This window comes from Phocoena sinus, chromosome 9, assembly GCF_008692025.1.
Source record: "Phocoena sinus isolate mPhoSin1 chromosome 9, mPhoSin1.pri, whole genome shotgun sequence".
Taxonomy (NCBI): Eukaryota; Metazoa; Chordata; class Mammalia; order Artiodactyla; family Phocoenidae; genus Phocoena; species Phocoena sinus.
In genome coordinates, this window is record NC_045771.1 from 104,593,293 (window position 1) to 104,616,364 (window position 23,072).

General features: G+C 49.6%; 1 protein-coding gene across 1 annotated transcript in view; it reads left to right on the forward strand.

Moving 5' to 3' along the window:
- The window catches only part of DDC (dopa decarboxylase), a 76,590-nt gene that overhangs the window by 35,404 nt on the left and 18,114 nt on the right, over window positions 1-23,072 (forward strand). Inside the window, exons 7-10 of the mRNA XM_032642890.1 lie at window positions 9,689-9,755; window positions 15,654-15,748; window positions 18,118-18,198; window positions 20,541-20,608. Of these exons, the coding sequence (XP_032498781.1) occupies window positions 9,689-9,755; window positions 15,654-15,748; window positions 18,118-18,198; window positions 20,541-20,608 (311 nt within the window). The remainder of the gene's footprint in view (window positions 1-9,688; window positions 9,756-15,653; window positions 15,749-18,117; window positions 18,199-20,540; window positions 20,609-23,072) is intronic.

Below are 23,072 nucleotides of genomic sequence, written 5' to 3' on the forward strand. Positions count from 1 at the left end.
GTTTTTTCCAAGTCAGTGACCTGTCCTTTCATTCTCTGAAGTATCTATCACAAAGAATAAGTTTTTATTTTTAATGAAGTCCATCTCATCAATTTTATTTTCATGGAATATGTCATTGGTACCTAAACACTCATCACAAAACCCAAGATGTTCTAGATCTTCTCCAGTGTTATCTTCTAGGAGTTTTATAGTTTTACATTTAGGTCTCTGATCCATTTTGCTCTGGTTTCTGTAAAAGGTGTAATGTCTGTGTCCAAATCCATTTTTTTTTTTGCATGTGGATGTCCAGTTGTTCTAGTACCATTTGTTGAAAAGACTATCCTCTCCCCATTAAATTGCCTTTGCTCCTTTGTCAAAGATCAGGTGACCATATTTGTGTGTGTCTATTTCTGGGCTCTCTATTCTGTTCCATTGATCTGTTGGTCTGTTCTTTCCCCAATTTTACACTGCCTTGAATTGCAGTAGCTTTATAGTAAGACCTGAAGTCGGGTAGTGTCAGTCCTCTGACTTTGTTCTTCTCCCTCAGTGCTGCGTTGGGTAGGGAATTCCCTGGTGGTCCAGTGGTTAGAACTCGGCAATTTCACTGCCAGGGCCCAGGGCCCGGTTCAATCCCTGGTTGGGGAACTAAGATCCCGCAAGCCACGTGGCAAAATATATACATATATATTGTGTTGGTTACTCTGGGTCTTTTGCTTCTCCTTATATACTTTAGACTTTGTTTGTCAATAGCCATAACATGATTGGCTGGGATTTTGAATGGAAGTTTATAGATCAAGTTAGGAAGTACTGAAATCTTGACAATACTGAATCTTCATATCCATGTACATAGAATATTTGTCCATTTATTTAGATTTTTTTTTTTACTTCTTTCCTCAGAATTTTATAGTTTTCCTCATATAGATCTCATACATATTTTGTTAGATTTTTACCTAAGCATTTCTCTCTCTCTCTCTCTCTCTCTCTCTATCTCTAGTTTGGTGTTAATGTACATGGTATTGTGTTTCTAATTTCAAATGCAAAATTTTCATTGCTGGAATATAAGAAAGCAATTGACTTTTGTATATTATCCTTTATTCTGTATCTTCTTATAATTGCTTATTAGTTTCAGGAGATTTGGGGTTTGATTTTGATTTTGGTTTTTTTGGGGGGTGAGGGGGTAGGATATCTATATAGACAACCATGTCATCTTCAAACCAAGGTAGTTTCATTTTTCCCTCCCAATCTGTATATCTTTTAGTCCCTTTTCTTGTCTTACTGTAATAGGTAGAATTCCCAGCATCGTGTTGAATAGGAGTGGTGAAAGCAAATATCCTCGCCTCGTTTCTGATCTTATCAGGAAATCCTGTAGGTTCTCACTGTTAAGTGTGCTCTCAGGTTTTTAATAGATATTCTTTATCAAGTTGAGGAAATTCCACTCTAATCCTAAATTCGCTAAGAATTTTTTATTATAAATGGATGCTGGATTTTGTTAAATACTTTTTCTGTATCTATTGATATGATTGTGTGATTTTTTTCTTGTTTAGCCTTTTGATATGATAGGTCATATTAATTGATTTTCAATGCTGAATCGGCCATGCATACCTAGAATAAATCCCACCTGGTTATTATTTTTTATATATTATTGAATTCAATTTGCTAATATTTTGTTGAGAATTTTCACATCTATATCCATGAGATATTTGTCTACAGTTCTTTCTTGTAATGTCTTTATCTGATTTTGGAACTAGAGTAAGTCTGGCCTTACAGAATGAGTTAGGGAACATTCCCTTTTCTTCAATTTTCTGGAAGAGATTGTAGAGAATTTGTTTAATTTCTTTTCTTTTAAACTGAAATATAGCTGAGTTACAGTATTATATTAGTTTCAGTTGTACAACATAGTGATTCAGCATTTTTACGGGTTAATTCCATTAAAATTTATTACCATATAATGCGTATAATTCCCTGTGTACAATACATCCTTGTTGCTTATCTATTTTATACATAGTAGTTTTTATCTCTTAATACCCTACCCCTATCCTGCCCCTCCCCCTTCCCTCTCCCCACTGGTAACCACTAGCTTGTTTTCTTTTTTCTTTTTCTTTTTAATTAATTAATTTATTTATTTTGGGCTGCATTGGATCTTCGTTGCTGCATGCGAGCTTTCTCTACTTGCCGCTAGTGGGGGCTACTCTTTGTTGCAGTGCCGCGGGCTTCTCATTGCGGCGGCTTCTCTTGTTGCGGAGCATGGGCTCTAGGCGTGCGGGCTTCAGTAGTTGTGGCACGCGGGCTCAGTAGTTGTGGCTCGCGGGCTCTAGAGCGCAGGCTCAGTAGCTGTGGCGCACGGGCTTAGTTGCTCCGTGGCATGTGGGATCTTCCCGGACCAGGGCTCGAACCCAGGTCCCCTGCATTGGCAAGTGGATTCTTAACCACCGCTCCACCAGGGAAGCCCTAGTTTGTTTTCTATATCTAGTTTAATTCCTTTCTTAAATATTTGGTAGATTTTACCAGTGAACAAAACTGGGCCTGCTGCTTTCTGTTATGGAAGGCTTTCAATTTACTGACTTTATTTCTTTAATAGATATAGACCATCTTAGTCTGTTCAGGCTGCTCTAATAAAATACCACAGACTAGGTGCCTTATGAACAACAGAAATTTATTTCCCACAGTTCTGGAGGAAGGAAGTCTGAGATCAGGGTGCCAGGATGGGCTCTGGTGAGGACCCTCTCCTGGGTGCAGACAGCTGACTTCTTGCCATGTCCTTACATGGAAGAAGGGGCAAGGGAGCTCTGTGTGGTGTCTTTTACAGGAGCACCAATCCTGTTCTCAAGGGCCCCACCCTCATGACCTAAGCACCTGCCAAAGGCCCAGCCTCCTAATACAAACAACTCTGGTTTCAAGGGTTTTGCGGAGGTGAGGGGGGGAACAGAAATGTTCAAGCCACGGTATAGGCCTATTGAGAGGATCTATTTTTCTTTATGTGAGTTTTTGTAGATTACATCTTTCAAGCAATTGATCCATTTCATTCAGGTTTTCAAATTTGTGGGCATAAAGTTACTCATAATATTCTTGTACTACCCTTTTACCATCCATGGGATCAGTAGTGATGGTCCTTCTTTTATTTCTAATATTAGTAATTTGTGTCCTCTCTTTTTTCTTAGTTAACCTAGTTAGATGTTTATCAATTTTATCAATCTTTTCAAAGTACCGGCATTTGGTTTCGTTGATTCTCTCTATTGATTTCCTGTTCCTAATTTCACTGATGTCTACTCTAATTCTTATTATTTCTTTTCTTTTAGTTCCTTTGGACTTAATTTGCTCTTTGTTTTCTAGTTTCCTAAGGTGGAAGCTTACATTATGGATTTAAAATTTCCTTTCTTCTCTAGTATATGTATGCATTTCATGCTATAAATTTCCCTCTAAGCATTATTTTCACTGCATTCCACAAATTTTGATAAGTCGTATTTTCATTTTCATTGAGTTAAAAATATTTTTAAAATTTCTCTTGAGACTTTCCCTTTGCCCTATATGGTAATTAAAATCTTCACTATGTTGTCTTTCAAGCCATGAACATGATATATCTCTTCGTTGATTTAAATCTCCTTTAATTTCTTTCATCGTATAAGACTGTACATGTTTTGCTAGATTTATACCTACAGAATTATTTTTGAACAACTATAAATGGTATTGAATGTTTAATTTTGATGTCCATGTGTTTATTGAAGCTTATAGAAATAGAATTAATTTTTGTATGTTGATCTTGTATCCTGTAACCCTGCTGAACTAAGAGGGTTTTTTTTAAATGGATTTCTTGGGGGTTTTCTATCTAGATAATCATGCTATATGCAAATAGGTACAGTTTTACTTCTTCCTTTATGACCTGTATGCCTTTTATTTCTTCTTCTTGCCTTTTTGCACTGGATAGAACTTCCAGTACTATTTGTATAGCAGGGATGAGACTGGGCATTCTTACCTTGTTCCCAATGTTAAGTGAAATGTATTTAGTTTTTCACCATTAAGTAAGATGTTATCTTTAGGTTTTGGTAGGTGTTCATTGCCAGGTTAAGAAAGTTTTTCTCTATTCCTAGAGTTCTGAGAATTTTTATCATAAATTCGTGTTGAATTTTGTCAGATGATTTTTCTACACTGATTGATATGGTCACGTGGTTTTCTTCTTTAGTCTGTTAGCAAGGTGGGTTACGTTGAATGTCAAATATTAAACCAGCCTTGCATTCTTGGACTAAATCTCACTTGTTCATAGCGTGTAATTCCTTTTATATATTGCTGGATTCCAGTTACTAATATTTTTAGGATTTTTGCTTCTCTGGTTATGAGTAATATTGGTTTGTAGCTTTCCTTTTTTATAGTCTTGTTCTGGTTTTGATGTCAGGGTAACACTGGCTTCATAGAAAGACTGGAGAAGTGGTTCCTTCCTCTTCTATTTTTCTAGAAGAGATTGTATCGACTGTACTTTAAACATCTGGTTTTGAATTTAGAGCTTCTCTATGTATGGGAAGATGCAAGAGTCTGGGCTCAGTGCAATCATTCCTTTGATCTGCACCTTCACTGTCTAGGCTTTTCTCCGTCCTGAATTCCTTCAGGGTGCACAGCTGGGGGAGGCTGCAGTGCTGATGGCGTGATGGCCACAACATCCTTTGTTTACTGATGTGGCAGGTGACATTCTTGTCCACACTCTCATAATCTCGTGGTGGGACTTCAGAGGTAGTGCCGTGTTTCACTTTGGCTGCTACTCTGTGCCTTTGTGTTTACGAGGAGTTTGAAATAAGCATCATTTGTGAGCTCTTCAGGGTGGCCAAGACCTCTGTTGGAACATTCTGTGTGTGTCCTTTAAGAGGCATCTACACTTCCATCGACTACATTTTACGATCTCCATGGTGGGCTCTCTCATGCAAAAGGTGACAAGTTCATGGCCTTAAGAGTAGCAGGTGCCAGATACTTCCACTGATCGCATTTCAAAGCTTCTGGTGATGGAACAGGCAACAATTCATGTTAATTCACTAAGTCATTCACTTGTTTGACAAATGAACACCCTCCACGTACTGGGCCTGTGGGTGCTGAGATTAAGCGGGGGTGGGCCTCAAGGATCTTATTTGCTAAAGTGGAGACATTAAGGGAACAGTCGTTTGCGCCAAGGTAAATGTGAGCTGTGTTCGAAGTCCTGTGATTCAGAGCAGAGGGTTTCACGACTCATCAGAACTCATAGTCTGACCTGCGTAACGTGCCTGTTTCCCTAGAGCACTTCCTGTACCAGCCCTGGGCATCTGTGGAGAGGCGTGGTCCCTTTCCTCCTGCAATGTTCCTGGAGGGAGACAGATATATCCCTGATCTTATCTGATGAGGACTCTATGCATGTGGACAAGGGGTAGAGGGTACAATGAGTTTCTTAGGGCATGTCAGTGAAGCCTTTGCTAAGAGGTAACACATAAGCCCAGTGTCCTGGAGGACGTGCGGGCATGTGCCTGTCTTGTGAGAGAAAACAGTACTGTAGGGCACAGAGATGTGAAAGATCATGGGATACAGGAGGAGATGCAGCTGGCTGTTATCTTAAAGGGGCAGTCAAGGGCCTGCGAAGCTGCAGAGAGAAGTCCGCCTGGATCGGGCAGGAGGGTAGCTTGAGCTTTGACACGTGGCTCGCTTATTCCCATTGAAACGAACGCGTGCTGGTTATCATTCTGCACATGCGTAACTCTGTGCCCAACCCTGAGTTGCGGACCCTGATGCCTCGATGTCTCAGGGAGCTTGCTGACCGTGGAGGTCTAGCCAGTTTCCGGAGGTCTGAAAGGCAAGTGAGGCTTTCCTAAGCAAACCAGCCACTCGGAGCCCACAAGCCCTGCCCACCTCCTTCATGATTTCGCAAAGAGGCTGCAGCCCCTTCAAAGTCAAGACCCGCTGCTCAGATCAGGGGTACGTTGCGCAGATTTGAACAGGGAAATCAGAATCACTGCCCCTCCACAAACTCGCTGTGGCTTGTAATAAAGTTCCCTTTCTCATCTCGATGGTTTGCCTTCCTGACTTGCTAAGGTCAGGCCCGAGGGGGAGGGCGGAGCCTGCAGGGCTTGTATTAGAGCAGATCGGGCCCATGGTGAGGACGGCAGAGGAGAAGGAGGGGAGGGGACAGCGGGAGTAGCAGGACCGCCCCGGGCTCTCAGAGATGGGGCGCCCACACAGGCCCTGCCCATCTCCGCCTGCCCAAATGTGATTAGGCCCCTGCAGAACGCCTGAAATCAGGTTAGCATTACTGAGTGAGCTGGGGTAATCAGAGCCCGGAGCGGAGCAGGTGCTGGGCTTGAGAGTGGTGTCTGAGAGTGAGGACAAGCTGACTCACAGCCACTAGAACACCAAGCACGCAGGGCCCGCCCCTCCCCTCCCCTCCCCTCCCCCTCCCCTCCCCCTCCCCTCCCCCTCCCCTCCCCTCCCCCTCCCCCTCCCCTCCCCCTCCCCTCCCCTCCCCTCCCCCTCCCCTCCCCCTCCCCTCCCCTCCCCCTCCCCCTCCCCTCCCCTCCCCCTCCCCCTCCCCTCCCCTCCCCTCCCCCTCCCCTCCCCCTCCCCTCCCCCTCCCCTCCCCTCCCCCTCCCCCTCCCCTCCCCCCTCCCTCCCCCCCTCCCCTCCCCCCTCCCCCCCCCCCCCCCCCCCCGCCCCCTTCCAGCCCGCCTGGAACAGCCTCGCGAGAGCCTGGATCCCCGTGCCGCCCACGTGCGGCCCGGTGAGCCGCAAAGGGCTGGGGTCGGTTGGAAGGGCCTCGGGCACGGTCCAGCATGCTGCGTTCTCTAGGCGGCAGGACCAGAGTTCACGCACCTGGGCTCACCTTGTGGTCTGCTCCTGCCTGCGTGTCCCTGGACCAGCCCCCGACCCCGCCACAGGAGACTCACTTAAACCAACTGTAAAGTAGGGGTCCCTGAAGGCATCCAGGTCAGGAGGGTCGTGATGACTGGATATAATCTCTGCAAAGCTCCCAGGCCTGGCTGAGATGTGTTCTCTCCTGAGGCCACTCCTAGGACTGGGCATTTTCTTGTTGTTTTTACAGAATGCTCCATGCTCAGAACATAAACATCAATAACTACATAAAAACTAAGAATAGACGGTTTATATTAGCCAAATCTCATCACAAGAGACAAGCAGTACTAATATTTGGTGGAATCGTTCTAGACACACTCCTGTGTACACATTCATGGAAAATAATTTTAACAACAATTTAATAATTTTTAATGTTTAGTGTAATTTTAAAAACAGAAGGTATGGCATTTATTTCCATTAGAATTTAGCTGAGGAAAATGAGATGAAACTGAAGGAAGTGCTGAACTACAGAAGCGTCGTTCCTAAGAGACTCTTAAAATTGAGAAAATAAATGACAAGTGATATTAAGAAGGTTTAATCATCCTTTGGTTTTTTGAAGCTACGTGGTTTATGACATAGACAAAGCATTTTAAGAGTTCTGTGCTCTACCTACCAAACTAGGCCCCTTAGACAAAGCATTTTAGTATTCAGTTATATATTGCAAACACAAGAGAAAAATCGCTCACTGACTTGGATTCCCACTAAGTCATTTACCTTGTCAAGATGAAGCAGACGTGGAGAATGCTTGGCACTCGGACCAGGGAGGGGATGGGCACAGAGGCGGGGAGGAAAGGGGCTGAGAAGCCACGGGAAACGGTGAGGCTGGAAGGTCTACACCCGCAGACCTTAGGGTCTGGGCAGGTCCTGGTCTAGTGCGTTTGTGTTGTAAGTGAGAAAACAAAACCCCAGCAGGTGCCAATGTGATGCAGAACTGGGCCTCCAGTCCCGGCCTTTTTGCCCCAAATGCTGAGCTTCAATGTCTGTGTATTCATCTTGCCTTTTTATTTTCTGTGTTGCTGATGCCTGGATGTCTTAAGGACCTTGCTGACCCTGGAGGTCTAGCCAGTTCCTGGAGAGCTGAAAGGCAAGTGAGCCTCTCCTAAGCAAACCAGCCACCCGGAGCCCACAAGCCCTGCCCACCTCCCCTTTACGAGTCTCTCACACTCCAGGCCACACTTCTCCTTCCCCGATCCCCCCCAGAGCCAAGGACCAGACAACCAGGGCAGTCCCTGTGCTTCACAGCCTGCTGAAATCATCTGAAAGAGTTCACACTTGTCAATCCTAAGCCTGCCTGCTCTGGCCTCACCTGTTCCTTTCTGCGGGAACCCATAGTTCCCGCCCACCTTTTCCCTTCCCTCTGCCTCCTGACTGACCCTGACGCTTCTCTGTGTGGCTCTGCATGGCATGGCATCCCCTCTCCCCATGGGTGTAACGAGCTATCTTTTTAGTGGCAATGTCCTCCCAACCTGTTGGCCTCGACACACCTGAATAGCAAAGCAACACTCTCTCTGGCCCATGTGACTGTGTCAGCTGAGCCATCACAGAGCGGAACCCATGCCCCCCTGGCCAGAGCACTTTGACTCTCTTTGAAAGACACATTTGGTTTTCAGGTCAAATGCAGGTGGTTGCAGGCGAAATGCACCAGAGAGCCCTCCAACTGGGTTCTCAGATTTCCTAGCTTGCTGTTTCCCACCTGTGTGTCTCTCTTCTCAGGGCACAGAGCATTGCTGGGGGCTCCATAAAGGCCACACAGATTGAATGAAATTTCACAGCCTTATCACATCGAAAGAGAAATTTCATTATCCAGACTGTGCCCGCCATTGTAAATCAATTAGGCTCTTTGGTTTGGAAACATAAGATGCTTTTTGATCATTTGGAGAGCGTTTGCATGCAGCAAATGTTTCAGCACCTATTCTGTGCCAGCAAAGTGTGAGTTCCTAGCAACACAAAGAAATAAGACGTAGACCCTGATTTCAAGAGTTTCATGGGTCAGGAGGGAGAGACAGCCTCATGAGTGGGAATTTACAAGTCAGGTGCGCAGGTGTGATCACAGAGCTGCAGGGCGCTCAGGGGGCAGAAGTGAGACGGCAGAGAATTCCCAGCCACGTCTCCCAGCTGGGTGACCAATTGTTCTCAAAGCTTTCTCGGGACACCCTTTAAGAATTCTTTTCAGGGTCGGGAGGGCTTTCTGGTGAATTTCCTTAGGAGAGCAAAGCTCTATCTTTTGAGGGTTGAAGTTAATCTTTGGGAACAGTTTCATTCAGAGAGAAGGGCAGCAGGTGAACACGAGTGAGTGATGCCGTTGGTCCAACTCTGAGCTGACCCGGAGGCTGATCCAGAAGAAGCATCACACGAGGTCTGGAGCAGCCCCAGCCAGGCCGATGACGTGCGCATCATTCTGTGTGCTTGCTCTGCACACACACACACACACACACACACACACACACACACACTCAACTAAGAAAATCCAGACTCCCTACTTCATGGAAGGAATGATATCCCTATAGTCAATATACACACTTGTATCAATAAAGCGGAACACAGGGAACGCTGTTCACACGGTCCGGGCCTTCCTTCCCGTCCCTCGGCATCCTGGGAAATCTGTGCCAGTGCCCTTTGTAATCTCACAGTCTAGTTTTCTGTTACCAGCTCTGTTTCTCTCAACCTGTTATGATGCTTCCATGCAAATATTAAATACGTAGCCACAGACTCACCTCTCCATCCAGCACACGTTCAGCCAGCACGTGTATGCAGGCTGTGGGCCCCATCTGGGTAGGGGTGGTAGCTGTGTGTGTGTGTAGGGTACGACAGTGACTACGATGCAGGGCTGAAAGGACCTCTGCTTCCTACTCTCCAGGTGGTGGCCACGCTGGGGACCACGTCCTGCTGCTCTTTTGACAACCTCTTAGAAGTGGGTCCCATCTGTAAGTATCTGATTAAAATTTTCTTTTGGAAAATGGTCTCAGTATCCGGGGACTTCAGTAGACTGCCTCTTTGGTCTCTCCTTCATAATATTAACTTCATATCATAATGTAGTATATAAAAGGTAATATAATTATATAGTAATAAAATATATTCATATAATATTAACATCGTTAAACTTATTGCAGGATAGTTTGCCAAACGCTTCTCGTGTTTACAGTGACAAAAACCTCCTTAGCTTGAACCCCATAAACTCAGAATTCGGGCTAATTGGACAAAAGCTAAGCTTAGCTGTACCAACACGCTATTGGTAAGAAAACTATAACAGTGATGACAGATTACAAAGGCTGTGTTGCCCCCGGTTGAGGGGAATCAGCTCTTCAGACTCTCAGAGGGTCGTGTGTGTGATGGCAGGAGAATTTTCTGTCCTTGGAGTAGGTCTTCCAGCATCTTGTTTTGCCTTTTTGGAATTCCTGAATATAATTGAGCAAATTAAAGTGATTAAGCAAATCAATATCAAAAAACTGGATTTCTCCTAAGAAGAGTGTGTGCTTCGTGTGTTTGCCGGGCCCCCTCACCTCCCCCTCACTGGAGCACTGAGGTTTTCTCCAAGAGACAAGAATTCAGAGAATTCAAAGGTGAGCCCTGAATAAGCGGCTTCTTTAAGCTGAGGCGCTGGGAACTCAGCAGGCCCAGGAGGTTTTCTGTGGCCAGAAAGCCTTTCCTCAGGCAGGGGTCCTGGCTTGTGACCCACCCCTCCTCTGTCCTCGGGGCAGGAGGGCCTGTCCCACCGCTGCAGGCGGAGCTGCTGCCCCAGGAAGGGGAGGGCCGGGTGGCAGGAGTCATCGGAAGGGTCTGGGTGTTTCATGGCCGAGCTGCGGCTTGTGCCACTGGGACCTGGCTCACTGCCCGTCTGTGGAACCCCAGCGGTCTCTCGCCTCTCCTCACCTGGGTCTGCCTGTGGACCACACTCAGGGGTTGCAGGAGTGGACCCTCTCTCCCCCGGTGTGAGTGAAGTCTGATGGAGTGCGCGGGGCAGGGCTCTGTCACAGGCAGCCGTGGTGCAGCCCGGGCCACCCTTGAAGCCGTGTGGCTCAATTCTGAGCTGCGTCCCCATCTGCGAAGTAGACATGGAAACATTTATTGTAAAGCGATGGGATTCTGAGTGGACGAGTTAATGCACGGAGAGGGCGTGAGACAGAGTGAGAGAGGAGGGCTTTCTTGGTGGCGCAGTGGTTGAGAGTCCGCCTGCCGATGCAGGGGACACGGGTTCGTGCCCCGGTCCGGGAAGATCCCACATGCTGCGGAGCGGCTGGGCCTGTGAGCCATGGCCACAGAGCCTGTGCATCCGGAGCCTGTGCTCCGCAACGGGAGAGGCCACAACAGTGAGAGGCCCGCGTACCACACACACAAAAAAAAAAGAGCGAGAGAGGAGCCTTTGTGCTTTGAGGGACGTGGAGCCGGTGGCTCGTTGGTCAAGTGGCCGCTGGTGCGGCCTGGCCCGTTCCCATGGGCTCCGCCACTGTGACCGTGGCAGATGTCTGTCCGAGCAGCTGGCCGAGGCAGGGCTGCAGGGCCGGGGGCTGGGAGCCGGGAGGAGGGACAAGCCAGTCGTGGCTGCAGCGGTGGCCTCATGAGCTGCAAACCCTGGACCCAGGCCAAGGCGCTGAGCCCCTGGACTCAGATGTCAGGCCAGGAGCTGGACGTCCTGGCCCGCGGCCGGCTGATGTCACTCCGGGGCCATGGGATTAGAGGGCCGGGTCACCTGCTGGGCACAGCCCGCAGGGTCCTGCCGCCCCAGTGCCGGCTGTCCTGATGTCCTGGGGCTCCCCCTGCACTCGGGCCTGGGGGCCATGGGAAGACCTGGATCGGTGATGCGTACGGTGCCAGATGCCGAGGCTGTTCTGGGCAGGCGTGGCGAGTGCCACAACGCTCCACTCGCTGCCGAGGTTTATCCACGAAGCCGATTTGGGCAGTTCTGTTCATTACCAGCCATGCTCTTACTAATCATCGCTGGTGACTTGACGGTGAATGAGCGCCTTTCACCTGCTTCCCCTCCTCTGACGTCATTTACTTGAGTAGCCAAATATTTAGCATCCTTTAACTTCAGACAGGACCAGGCCCACCTTGTTCTCCCGTGCGGTTGGACTACACCATTAAAATAATTCACATTATTTATCTGCGCACCACCGTGTGACCAAGAGAACACGTCAAAACTCGGTTTTCTCCCAACTGCTGCTTTAGGAAAGACACTTTCTGTTTAGCTCCTTTCCAAACAATTTGCCAGAGAGACTGTTTCAGTTGGTCCTCCTGGACCAGTCAGTGGAATTTCCTGGCAGATTTTATTGAGAACAGGATGAGAAACAGAAAGCAGAGAGTTGCAGGGCTTCCCTGGTGGCGCAGTGGTTGAGAGTCCGCCTGCCGATGCAGGGGACACGGGTTCGTGCCCCGGTCCGGGAGGATCCCACATGCCGTGGAGCGGCTGGGCCCGTGAGCCATGGCCACTGAGCCTGCGCGTCTGGAGCCTGTGCTCCGCAACGGGAGAGGCCACAACAGTGAGAGGCCCGCGTACCGCAAAAGAAAAAAAAGAAAGCAGAGAGTTGCAGGTAGACAGGCAGGCAGTGTGAAAGTGGGAAGCGGGGGTCCCAGGGGTGTGGCAGGGGGAGGGGTGCCTGGTGGGTCTGTAGCTGATGGTGCTAGAGGCCTGTCTGCTCCTGTCCACGGGGGCCTCGAAGGGAAACAGGCAAGGCAGTCGGGGCCCGACAGGCACAGGGGCTGCCCCTTCCCTCTTGGACGCATCAGAAACCTCCCCGTCGAGGCGGCCTTGCCTGCGTGCTGGGTGGGCCTCGTCCTGGGGCATGCGACTCCTGTGCTCTGGCCTTGGGGTCTCAGTGACCCCTGACCCCTACAGATACCCACCGTATTCGGTGGGCACGGAAGGCAGGTTGTGCTGTCAGCTGATCACACGTAAGACTTGGGATGCAGAGGTGGTGCTCGAGGCTGTTCCCCTCCCCGTGGAGAGAAGAGAAGCCCATTGGGAATCCACTCCCCACGGGTGTCTGGAAGCTCCTCCTGCAGGGGTTTTAGGCCAACTACACGGTTAGAGGGAATCCAGTCCCTCAAAGGCTGTCCCTGGTCCTGACACCAGCTCCAAGGTCAGGGCTTCCAAAGCTTCCCTCAGGTTTGATGCTCCACACCTGAGAGCATACTTGTGGTTACGGTTTATGGCAGGAGGAGGTGCCTGGGGTAGAGTGGGGAAGGGTCCAAACTTGGGGCTTCGGGTCGTCCTCTCCTGTGAAGTCACCCTGGGTCCCCCCAACCAGCCCTGATGCATGACAGTAGGCCCAGAGAGCGGCCCTCCCTGCCAGGGAAGCTTGCCGAGCCTTCGGTGTCAGGGTTTGTACTGGGCTGTGTCACACACTGGCCGGGAGGCTGCCCTCCTTCCCCAGCCCGTCCCGGACATCCAGCTCACCTTTCGTTCCCAGTCCTTCAGGACTCAGGACTGACATGGAATGGCCGTCTGGGGGCCACAACTTCTCTCAGGCCAGGCCTTCCAGGGGCTAGAGGTCCCCTCCCTGGAGCCGAGGGCAAAGGCCAGAGCTCTTCTGAGGTAAGGCTAGTTCTCTCTGGCACCTTCTTTCTGGTGCCCCGCTTTCGAAACCCTGAGCGGCCCCCCATCATTCCCCACACACTGCCCCTCTTGGATCTCCCGTATCCTCTGGAGTGACAGAGACTTGGGGGCTGGCATCGTTACAGCCCTGTCCTGGGGGTTCAGGGTCAGATCTCCTCTCCTCCATCTGTCCCGGGGTAGGCCTGGCTAAAGTAAGGGGGTGTGGGTTTTACTGTGTTAAAGCATCCCTCTCTCAGGCTGAGGGCCGAGGGGGAAGGAGAGCCCGTCTGCAGCTCCCAGACTCCGTCCCCTCCTCCAGCCCTCACGGCTGTGTCCCTCCTGCCTTGTCTGCCTGACCCTTCGCTGCTCAGTCCTGAGCCAGACGCAGTCAAACTCCACCCAAGCGCCTCCGTCAGAAAATGCAGCTTCGGGCTTCCCTGGTGGCGCAGTGGTTGAGAGTCAGCCTACCGATGCAGGGGACGCGGGTTCGTGCCCCGGTCCGGGAAGATCCCACATGCCGCAGAGCGGCTGGGCCCGTGAGCCATGGCCGCTGAGCCTGCGCATCCGGAGCCTGTGCTCTGCAACGGGAGAGGCCACAACAGTGAAGCTCGCGTACCGCAAAAAAAAAAAAAAAAAAAAAAGAAAATGCAGCTTCCCTTAGCAGCTCCCACGGCCCCGAGGAGAGCACAGACCTGCACTGAGATTTTGTGTCTATCCTGCACATGCGTCTGAAGCGTCTCCCTCCCCTCAGCGGGTCTGAGCTGTAGCAGCAACAGATGACAGCACTGCTGCAGCGGTGGCGGCCGTCCTGTCCTTTCCTGATCCCCTTTCTCCCTTCCTGGCTCACGGCCGCATCCATGGGGGGGCTCCACGGGCACCTGGGGAGGCTGGTCTGAGTGCAGCGATGAACCCGTAAGACGTGCTTTAGGCTCACTCAGCGTGACCCTCTGTGGCGATATCACCACCCCCCGGACACATTTGATCCTGATGCAGCCAAAGGCTTCATCCCTTCCATCCTGAAGATCAAACTGAATCGAGGCTTTGAATTGCCTCTTCTGTCTTTTATCAGCAGAGCTCAGAACCACCCCTCACACCTCATAGCGTCGTGTGTGATGAATCGGCCTCCCGCACGCAAAAGTGAACCGTGAATCCATCCACCAGCACAAATGCAGGTGTCGACGGACCCCTGCCAGGGTGCCCTGATCTGGTGCTCCTGGGGCAGCTCAGCCCCTGGAAGGGACGGACGCCCACCCCTTGCTGCAGACCCACAACCTCTCCTGATTGCGTATTTCACGGCCGTGGGCAGTCTACAGCACGGAGGCAGGAAATAATCACGGGGATCCCGTTGCTCCTCTAGGAGCGAGTCTGTCCTAGCGTCGTGACGGGCACATACGAGTGTTACCTAGTTTTTCCCTCAAGGTCTGGGTGCTGTTTCATCTCCATTTGCTGAGAGGGGAACAAGCTTGCAGGAGAGCAGTAAGACCACAAGGTGGCTGGGTGGCTGGAGATGGGAGCTGAGCCCAGATACGCTCGAATTGAGGGAGCACATTTATTTTTTATTTTACTTTTTTTTTGGCCGCACCATGTAGCATGTGGGATCTTAGATCCCCGACCAGGGATCGAACCCGTGTCCCCGGCAGTGGATGCTCGGAGCCCTAACCACTGGACCGCCAGGGAAGTCCCGAGGGACCACATTTAGACAGGACTCTATCCCAGCTCAAAGTCAGGCAGCTGCCCTTCCCGCGAGACTTTTCCAGTACGGCTGGAACACAAAAATCTCATTTATGAAGGGAGCTGAGAATGATCTCAGGAAGCGTAAAGCAGGTGACTGAACTTCCTGGAGAGACCAGTGTGGGCTGCACGGTCCCAGCCTTAAGAGATGCTTGTGGGAAGGATTTCAGACCCCAGAGAATCGAGGAGAAAGTTCCCCGAGGGTGGGGTGGGGAGGGCAGAGCATGGCACCTGCCTGGCGTAGATGTGGGTGGACAGGCCGCTGGTGTGGGGTAGGCTGGTTCCTTGGGGCTCTGCTGGGCATGAGGGTCAACACCGAGGGTCAGGGGTTCCCCTCACCTCCACGCGTTCTCTGAGCTCTGGTCCCCGTGCCAGGCACCGTCGGGGACAGTAGCACACGGCCTCTGCCTCAGCATCACTGCTTGTCAGGGATGCAGACATCAGGCCAACAAACGCTCTTGACAGACTGTATTTGAGAAGATGCTGGGCTGGGACAGGTGCTCTGACCCCGGGATGAGGGCGGCCCTCCGAGTGCTCACAGGTCGCTTCTGGGCTTCAGGTTGCGAGGAGGACGTGTGGCTGCATGTGGACGCTGCCTACGCGGGCAGTGCCTTCATCTGCCCCGAGTTCCGGCATCTTCTGAATGGAGTGGAGGTGAGTACGCTCTTCCACAAGAGCGTTTTTAAAAGGTATCCTGTGACCAGTGACTTCTCCTTACGAGGATGTGACATTTATAATTTTTACTACTGTGGTTCGTTTCAGCAAATGACTTCCAAACCAGTTTCTGTGATGAGTGGAGGTTACACTTCCCTGTGACAAGGGGTGAGAACCTTCCCTATCATACAGCCTTGTCTTCTCAAAATACACCTGACGTTTACACTATTTCTCCGTCTGCAAATCCTGGGCAGAGCTATCATGATAGGATAGAGTCGAGCTTACAAACGGTGGGAAACTGTTTAGGAAAAAAATAAAATCTGAATGAGTTTCAGACCAAGGGATATTTTTTTTAAAAAACAACCTGCAATTCCATGGGATCTGGATCAATAGTCATGTTCTGATCACGCAACTGAGTATGATGTCCACTTTCACTGAGATGGAAGAAACAGCCACCAGTGCGTTGAAATGTCCTGAGCGCTTTCAGAATTTGGAAAACATGGCCTGTAACGCCAGCTAAAGCATCTGCTGCTTTAGAGAAACAGGCACCAAAACGATTGACAGATGCTCTGCTTCTCCAGGGTGCAGAGTTAACACTAAGTGATGAGCTGTTTCAGGCTGGAGCCGGGTTTCACTGTCGGCAGCTCGCGGGGCAGGAAGTTCCTCCTTGCCAGGGACTCAGAGGTACATGCCATGAAGGGTCCAGGGTGGCAGACTTTGTCAGTGAGCGGGGGAAGAGGATAGTAAATCAAAGGAGGCCAGTAATGGCTTCGTGCTCAGAGGCAGGGTTTTCTCGAGACCTTGACCTCACGAGGTGCGTGGTCTTGGGCCTTGGACAGCCTGTTTGCATCCTGGCTTTGCCTTAGGACCAGCCATGTCCCCTCGGGCAGGCTGGTATCCTCTCCCCACCTCACAAGATGGATTTCGTAATCATGCCTCCTTTGAGGGGTTGTTTTAAGCATCAGAGAAGTTAACCATATTTCAAGGGCTGAGAAGCAGCGTCTGCATACAGCAAGCTATGCACGCATTCCACACCACTGTCATTTTTCACCGCGACCTGGAGAGACCATCCCTCCAAACCTCCCTCTGCTCTCTTGCCTTCCGCCTATCAATTTTCTAGTGACTAATTTGGATTCTCATAACACCATAATACCAGCAAAGTGGGTGTCAGAGGCATAGAATACAAAATTCCCCTCTTTGGGGATGAATAATGCCTTTATCGCTAATGAATGAAGGCGCATTCTGGTTTATAGCTCCCTCACATCCATCCATTTATTCACTCGTTCATTCAATAATTACTTATTGATCACTGAATGTGTGCGAGGGCTTAGATCAATCCTCGGTGGGTAAATAGAGCTTCCAGAGACCTCTGGAAATATTGGGAAGGGGTGTAGTACATGAGAACTTCTGGTAATGGGAAGCTCACACTGGCCTCTATAGTTCATGGCTGGTAGCTAGTTAGGTGGGTGTTTGATGCTAGGAAGTGAAGAATAAATCTCTGTACCATGTAAATACCTTTTGTTGTGGTCCTATGGTCTTGTGTGTGACGATGCACATCACTGGGAATGTCTGTCCCTATGGTCTCCAGGGACCAAGGGCAAAATATTCATCTGGGAGGTATGTGCCCCTCCCAAGGCCTGGTCTTTTCTAACTCTGAGTATCAGGTGTAGAATCTCACGATCTGTCCCCCTTATACTCTTCTCTTCCCCATGAACCCACAGCTCGAGGTTTCACTTTCATGGGGGTGTCCAATTGTCAGACCACCCCCGTGGTGGGGCTGCAGTGAGATCCTATCAGCAGCAGACAGGATTTCATACCCAACAATGAGCCATTGCCATCTGTCCTCCTGTGGCCACTGGTCCCTGGGCTGGGAGGGCCTGCTGGTCAGCTCGCAGATAAGGGGTGCAATATCCCGTCTGGCCCAGCCCTTCCTTGCAGATAAGAACCTTCCTCTCCATCAGCCGGAAGAAAACGTTGCAGTGGGTAATGAAAGACGTCTCCACAGATCAGCCCCCAGGAGGGAACTAATAAAATGCCAAGCAAACAAAGCCCCTTCTTTCACCTTCTGTTTCCCGTTATCAACAAATGAAACTTGTCATTTCCTGTCTCTTTCTCAATATTGCTTTTATTGGAACCTCGAGGGAAATGAATCTGCTCCCCCAGAGCGGGCAGACGGGTGAGGTTGCCATTGGTGACCACGCATCTCCCTGTCGGCCCCTCCTGGCTACCCCCCTCTCCCTTCCCTCGTTGGGATGGAGAAGAGGTGTCCCACGGCCTTGGGGAGACTTCGAAGCTTCCCCGCCCCCTACGAGGTTCCTCCCAGCTGGGGCCTTGCCATGGCCGCTGCCATCATTCTGCTTCAATTATAGATGCAGCCATGTGGCCTCCAGGTGGACCCAGGTCCTGTTCATCAGCCAGAGGATATGCCAAGAGCCGGCGCTCTGATAATCGTAAGGGCTCGCCACTTGTGATGGCTCAGTGAAAACGCAGACTGCCCTCCTTGGCCAGTCTCGGTGGTTGAAATCTCTCATTCTTCTACTTGAAAATGGGATGACACTTGAACTTGAACCTAGAGCCAGCTGTTGGCAGTTGTTACCACTGGCATCCAGGAAGGGACCCTGTTACTGTTATGAGTACGATGAATGTGGATGGTGTCTTTAGAAATAAAGGAGAAAGCATTTAGATAAACGGGAACCGTTGTTGATCTATTACATCAATGTGGGTAAAAGAACCAAACCCATTAAATGAAAAAAATGGGCTGAGCCTGATTACTATAGATTAGCTATGAAATTTTCACTCTCCCATTGCTGATCATGATACATATAGTCTGAGAACTTGGCCAGTTCATAAAGTTGAGGAAACTTATGCATAAAGTATTTCCCAGGCCAGATCGGCCCAGTTGTCTGACAGAGCACCTGTGAATTAAAATTTTGATTATTCCGAATTGTCTAGTAGTTTGAAATGTGGATAAATTTTATGTGACTTCAGACTGCAAATTTGAAAGCATGCAACATAAGCCATGAATTACATCTCATTTTTATGTGGGAGAGTAGAACTGTGAATCTCTCCAATTAAAAATGAATTGGGACTCACAGTTTCAAAGCAGGCAAGCCCCCCCAAATATGAACTGTGTCTGTGTTGCTGCCAGGGTGGGTCTCCTCACGATGACAGAAACTTCCCATGACCTTTGGCAGGGTCGGGCTCCGATTATGCTTTGAAATTCTGCACATTTTCAATTATCCAGGGTCCTCGAAATGCATCCCTTGATCCAAGTGTGATAGCCCTACACCAAATTAGGTTTAACACATACATAATAGGAAGGCTCTAGATACTATCTCATTCCAATCCCTCACTTATAAATTCCTGTAGGAAAATGTTGCTGCCATATCAGTAGACAAAGGATGTTGTAGCCATCAAGCCATCACATTACAGCCGCCCTGAAAGTGAGCCCTGAGGGAACTCAGGATGGGAAAGCACAGGACACTGGCCCCAGGTAGCTGAGGTGCCATCAAAGGGATGATTTCAGGGCTTCCCTGGTGGCGCAGTGGTTGAGAGTCCGCCTGCCGATGCAGGCGACACAGGTTCGTGCCCTGGTCCGGGAAGATGCCACATGCCGCAGAGCAGCTGCGCCCGTGAGCCATGGCTGCTGAGCCTGCGCGTCCGGAGCCTGTGCTCCGCAACGGGAGAGGCCGCAGCGGTGAGAGGCCCGCGTACCGCAAAAAAAAAAAAAAAAAAAAAAAAAAAAAGGGATGATTTCAGTGAGCCCAGACTCTTGCATCTTCCCATAGATGCATAGAAAAGAGCTAAATTCCTTAACTTGAGATGTCTGGTTTTCTTTAATTAACAGTAATCTTTTGATGTTCCCACTACCTGGTCTTTGTTGCAAAAACCCCTCTAGATCCTGGCTCCCCCCTTGCCTCTTCAGAGCAGTCCCTCAGAGCTACCTGAGATGCTGTCTTCTGGGCTTGAAGTTCTCGGACAGTCCGCCAAAAAGAACATAACTCAACTTTTAGGTTGTGCATTTTTTTCAGTCGGCAACCTGGTACCCTTCACGTCCAGCGGACCTCAGCGTCGCTCTGGTTCTGTGGGTGTCTCTCTGCAGGGCACACCCTCCCCTGATGCACATCCCAGCCCGGCTCAGCCAGTCCCTTCCCTCCGCCTCTGAGCGGGGAGCCAGCTTGAGGGCTACCTGGTGGTCGTTTTCATATGGCCCAGGGACTGTTCTCTTGCCAGGTCTCCCTGCTTAACCAGAGCTGCAGGAGGTCAGTAGCCATTTTCTCATCACGTGGTTCCCTGGGCCACCGAGCTGGCTGGCTTTCCAACCACGGAGCAGCGACAGTCTCAGTGTTTGCACTGGACGGTTTCCGCGTCACCCTCGGGAGCTGCACTGAAGAGTTTGTGGCTGTGATTGCACGCCTTCCCCACGAAGCAGAACTCCCATCCAGGCCACACGGACAGGCGGTTGTGCCCGGAAGCCAACCCCGATTCTCTGGCTCCAAAGCTCTCTTCCTCCCCTTGCGCTTCAGCCCAGAATCAGATCTACATTAGCTTCATGTTTCATGAGACAGGATTTGAAAATGAAAGAAAAGAGGCTCAGGTAGGAGCGGTGGCTGCCCAGAACTTCCCAAGTGCCCTCGAGCCCCAAACCCCACGGTTCAGCTGCTTCCCTTCTCCTCTGTCTGGTCATGTTGGTTTTCATTTGAGACTGCAAACTGTTAATTACTATGTACGAGGTCTTGTTTTATAGCTAAACATTAACAACTGTTTTCTTTTTGTTATTATTCCTTGGCAGTATGCAGATTCATTTAACTTTAATCCCCACAAATGGCTTTTGGTGAATTTTGACTGCTCTGCCATGTGGTAAGTTGCCCTGTTCATTAGATGTCAATTACCCTGCAATTACACGGCTCCTTAGAATAGTTTATACGAAAGAAACCTGGCAGGTGAGGTGCCATTGCTGGCGAAGCACATACATCACTTACTGCTTGTCCGCGTTTCTGAGCCATGGGTGGAATGCTTGCTAAATCTTACCCTGTTGTATGCTGTTATCTAGAACATAGTGGCACCAGAAAAGAGGATAACAGAAAAATTGTTCACTGTGTAATTCAGTGAATGGTTTTCCACCTTAGAAAGGTGAGGAAACCAGCTCTCACGTAATCCGGCTAAAGTCAGTTCACCACGTAATCAGTTTCCCTTGAACTCTGTCTAAAGATAAACTACATGTTCAGTGTTTCACTTCTGTTTAAGTCAATTTCTCTTTTTTGTCAGTCTTTGACCCAAACTCTGATACATGATTTTAAAACCCATTCATATTTGGGCTACAGTTTTTCTGAAATGTTAATAAGAACCGATAAAAGATACCGCTTTTCTGAATGTTAGTATTCCTGTGGTTGTGTTTGTCTATTTTACCTGGATCGGAACACTTTAAGGCTAGTTTTTGCAGCGTGTCAAAACTCCCTTTCTTCAAACTTTAATTTGGGTTGAGATGTAATTCTGTTTTGCTGGGGTGTTGGGTCGGGTGCAAACACTGTCCGAGGGAACTGATGGGTGGATTGTGGGTCCGGAGCACCCAGCTGGCATGGGGCCGGCAGGGGTCCCCGAGGCCTCTGTTCTGTGAGGAGGGGTGCTGGCCTCAGAGCAAGTTAACTGGCAGCTAAGGGATCCTTAGCTAAGGCATTTGGCAGAGAAAAGCCACAGAGCCAGCCTGGACAGACCAGCTGACGGCTGATGGGGGATGGAGCGAGGTGAGCCCAGAGGGGCCTGTGGTAAGCCGTGATGTTCCATTCATTTCCTGGGTAAAGTAATAGCAAAAATGGATGTGCAAGGAGCCCCCGTCCATGCAGGCTGCCGTCATCACACGCGATTTAACCGAAGTCACTGCCCCCCCAGGCAGCCTTGCAAAGAGGCTGCCCCCTCTTCCAGACGGGGAGACTGCAGCTGTCAGGGCCCACTGTTGTATGAGCCAAAAGCTGAGATGTGATAAGGATGAATACAATAAATGTAGCATCTGCCTTTGCATCCAGAAAGCCAGGGAGCAAGTGAAGGATGAGAGGAAACGTGCTTTATCCGTGGCCTTTCCCAGAGCCTGGTGTGACGGCCGAGGCTGCTGGAAGATGCGGCCAGAGCTGGGGGCTGTGTGTTAATCTGTCTCAGACGGGTCCCTTCTGGCATCTTCTGTTCAGGACCAGCCCGTAGAGGGAGCTTTGGCAAAGGGGAGGTGATGTATGGGAGGAGACGGGAAATGTAGGGATGAGGCCACGTCGTTTGGAGGTGGAAAACGGACCTGAGCGTTATGAGCCTGTAGGAGAAACTTACACGTGAGCCACGAGACACAGAGCAGCCTCCAGTATTTGAAATTTTGCCAAAGAGAAGGGTGATTAGTTATCCCCTCGGAGTGGGGAATTGAGGGGTGGGAGCCTCCCACCTGCCTGTGGGTTTGAAAGGCTAAATAAATAGAGTAAAAATTTACATTATAATAGAGGATGTGCCTTCTCTCTCCTGAGCTATTGAGGTCCTGGCCAGAACGTTGTCAAGGGTTTTGAGGTGATTTCACACATCTGGGAGATACGGTAATGATGACATGAATATTGATTGATGGAATTTGATCTTGAAGGATTCGTGTTTTAACATAAAAATTACCCATGTCTACTATTTCGGGCGCTGTGCTTATATTACCTTGCTAGGGCTGCTGTAACAGAGTACCACATACTGGGCGGCTTAAAAAACTGAAATCTAGTTCTGGAGGCTAGAGGCCCGAGACCAAGGTGTCTGCAGGACTGGTTCCTCCTGAGGCCTCTCTCCTCAGTGTGTAGACAGCCTTCTTCTCCCTGGGTTTTCATATGGTTGTCCCTCTGTGCATGTCTGTGTCCAAATTTCCTCCTCTTAGAAGGATACCAGTCATATGGGATCTGGGCCCAGACATGTGACCACATTTTAATTTAATTACCTCTTTGAAGACCCTGTCTCCAAATGCAGTCACTTTCTAAGGTACCAGGCGTTAGAACTTCAATGTATAAATTTGGGAGGTGGTGACACACTTCAGCCCAGAACAGTGCTCATAAGAAATTACTAGTTAAAGCCAGAAGGCTAAAATTTAGGGAATTAACCCAGGTCAGCTTACTTTAAACCCTAGAATCTTAATTATGCCACCTACTACTTTCTGAGTTTTTGATTCTTATCAAACGTAGGTTTTCCTTTGACCCCGCTGCGCCAAGCACCCCTTCCCTGCAAAGAAGTTCTCTCTCCTTGCCCACAGGGGCGTGTTGAGCACTTCCCAGCTTGCGGGGTGCTCACACCGCCCAGACCCCTACCCCGGGGGTTGCCC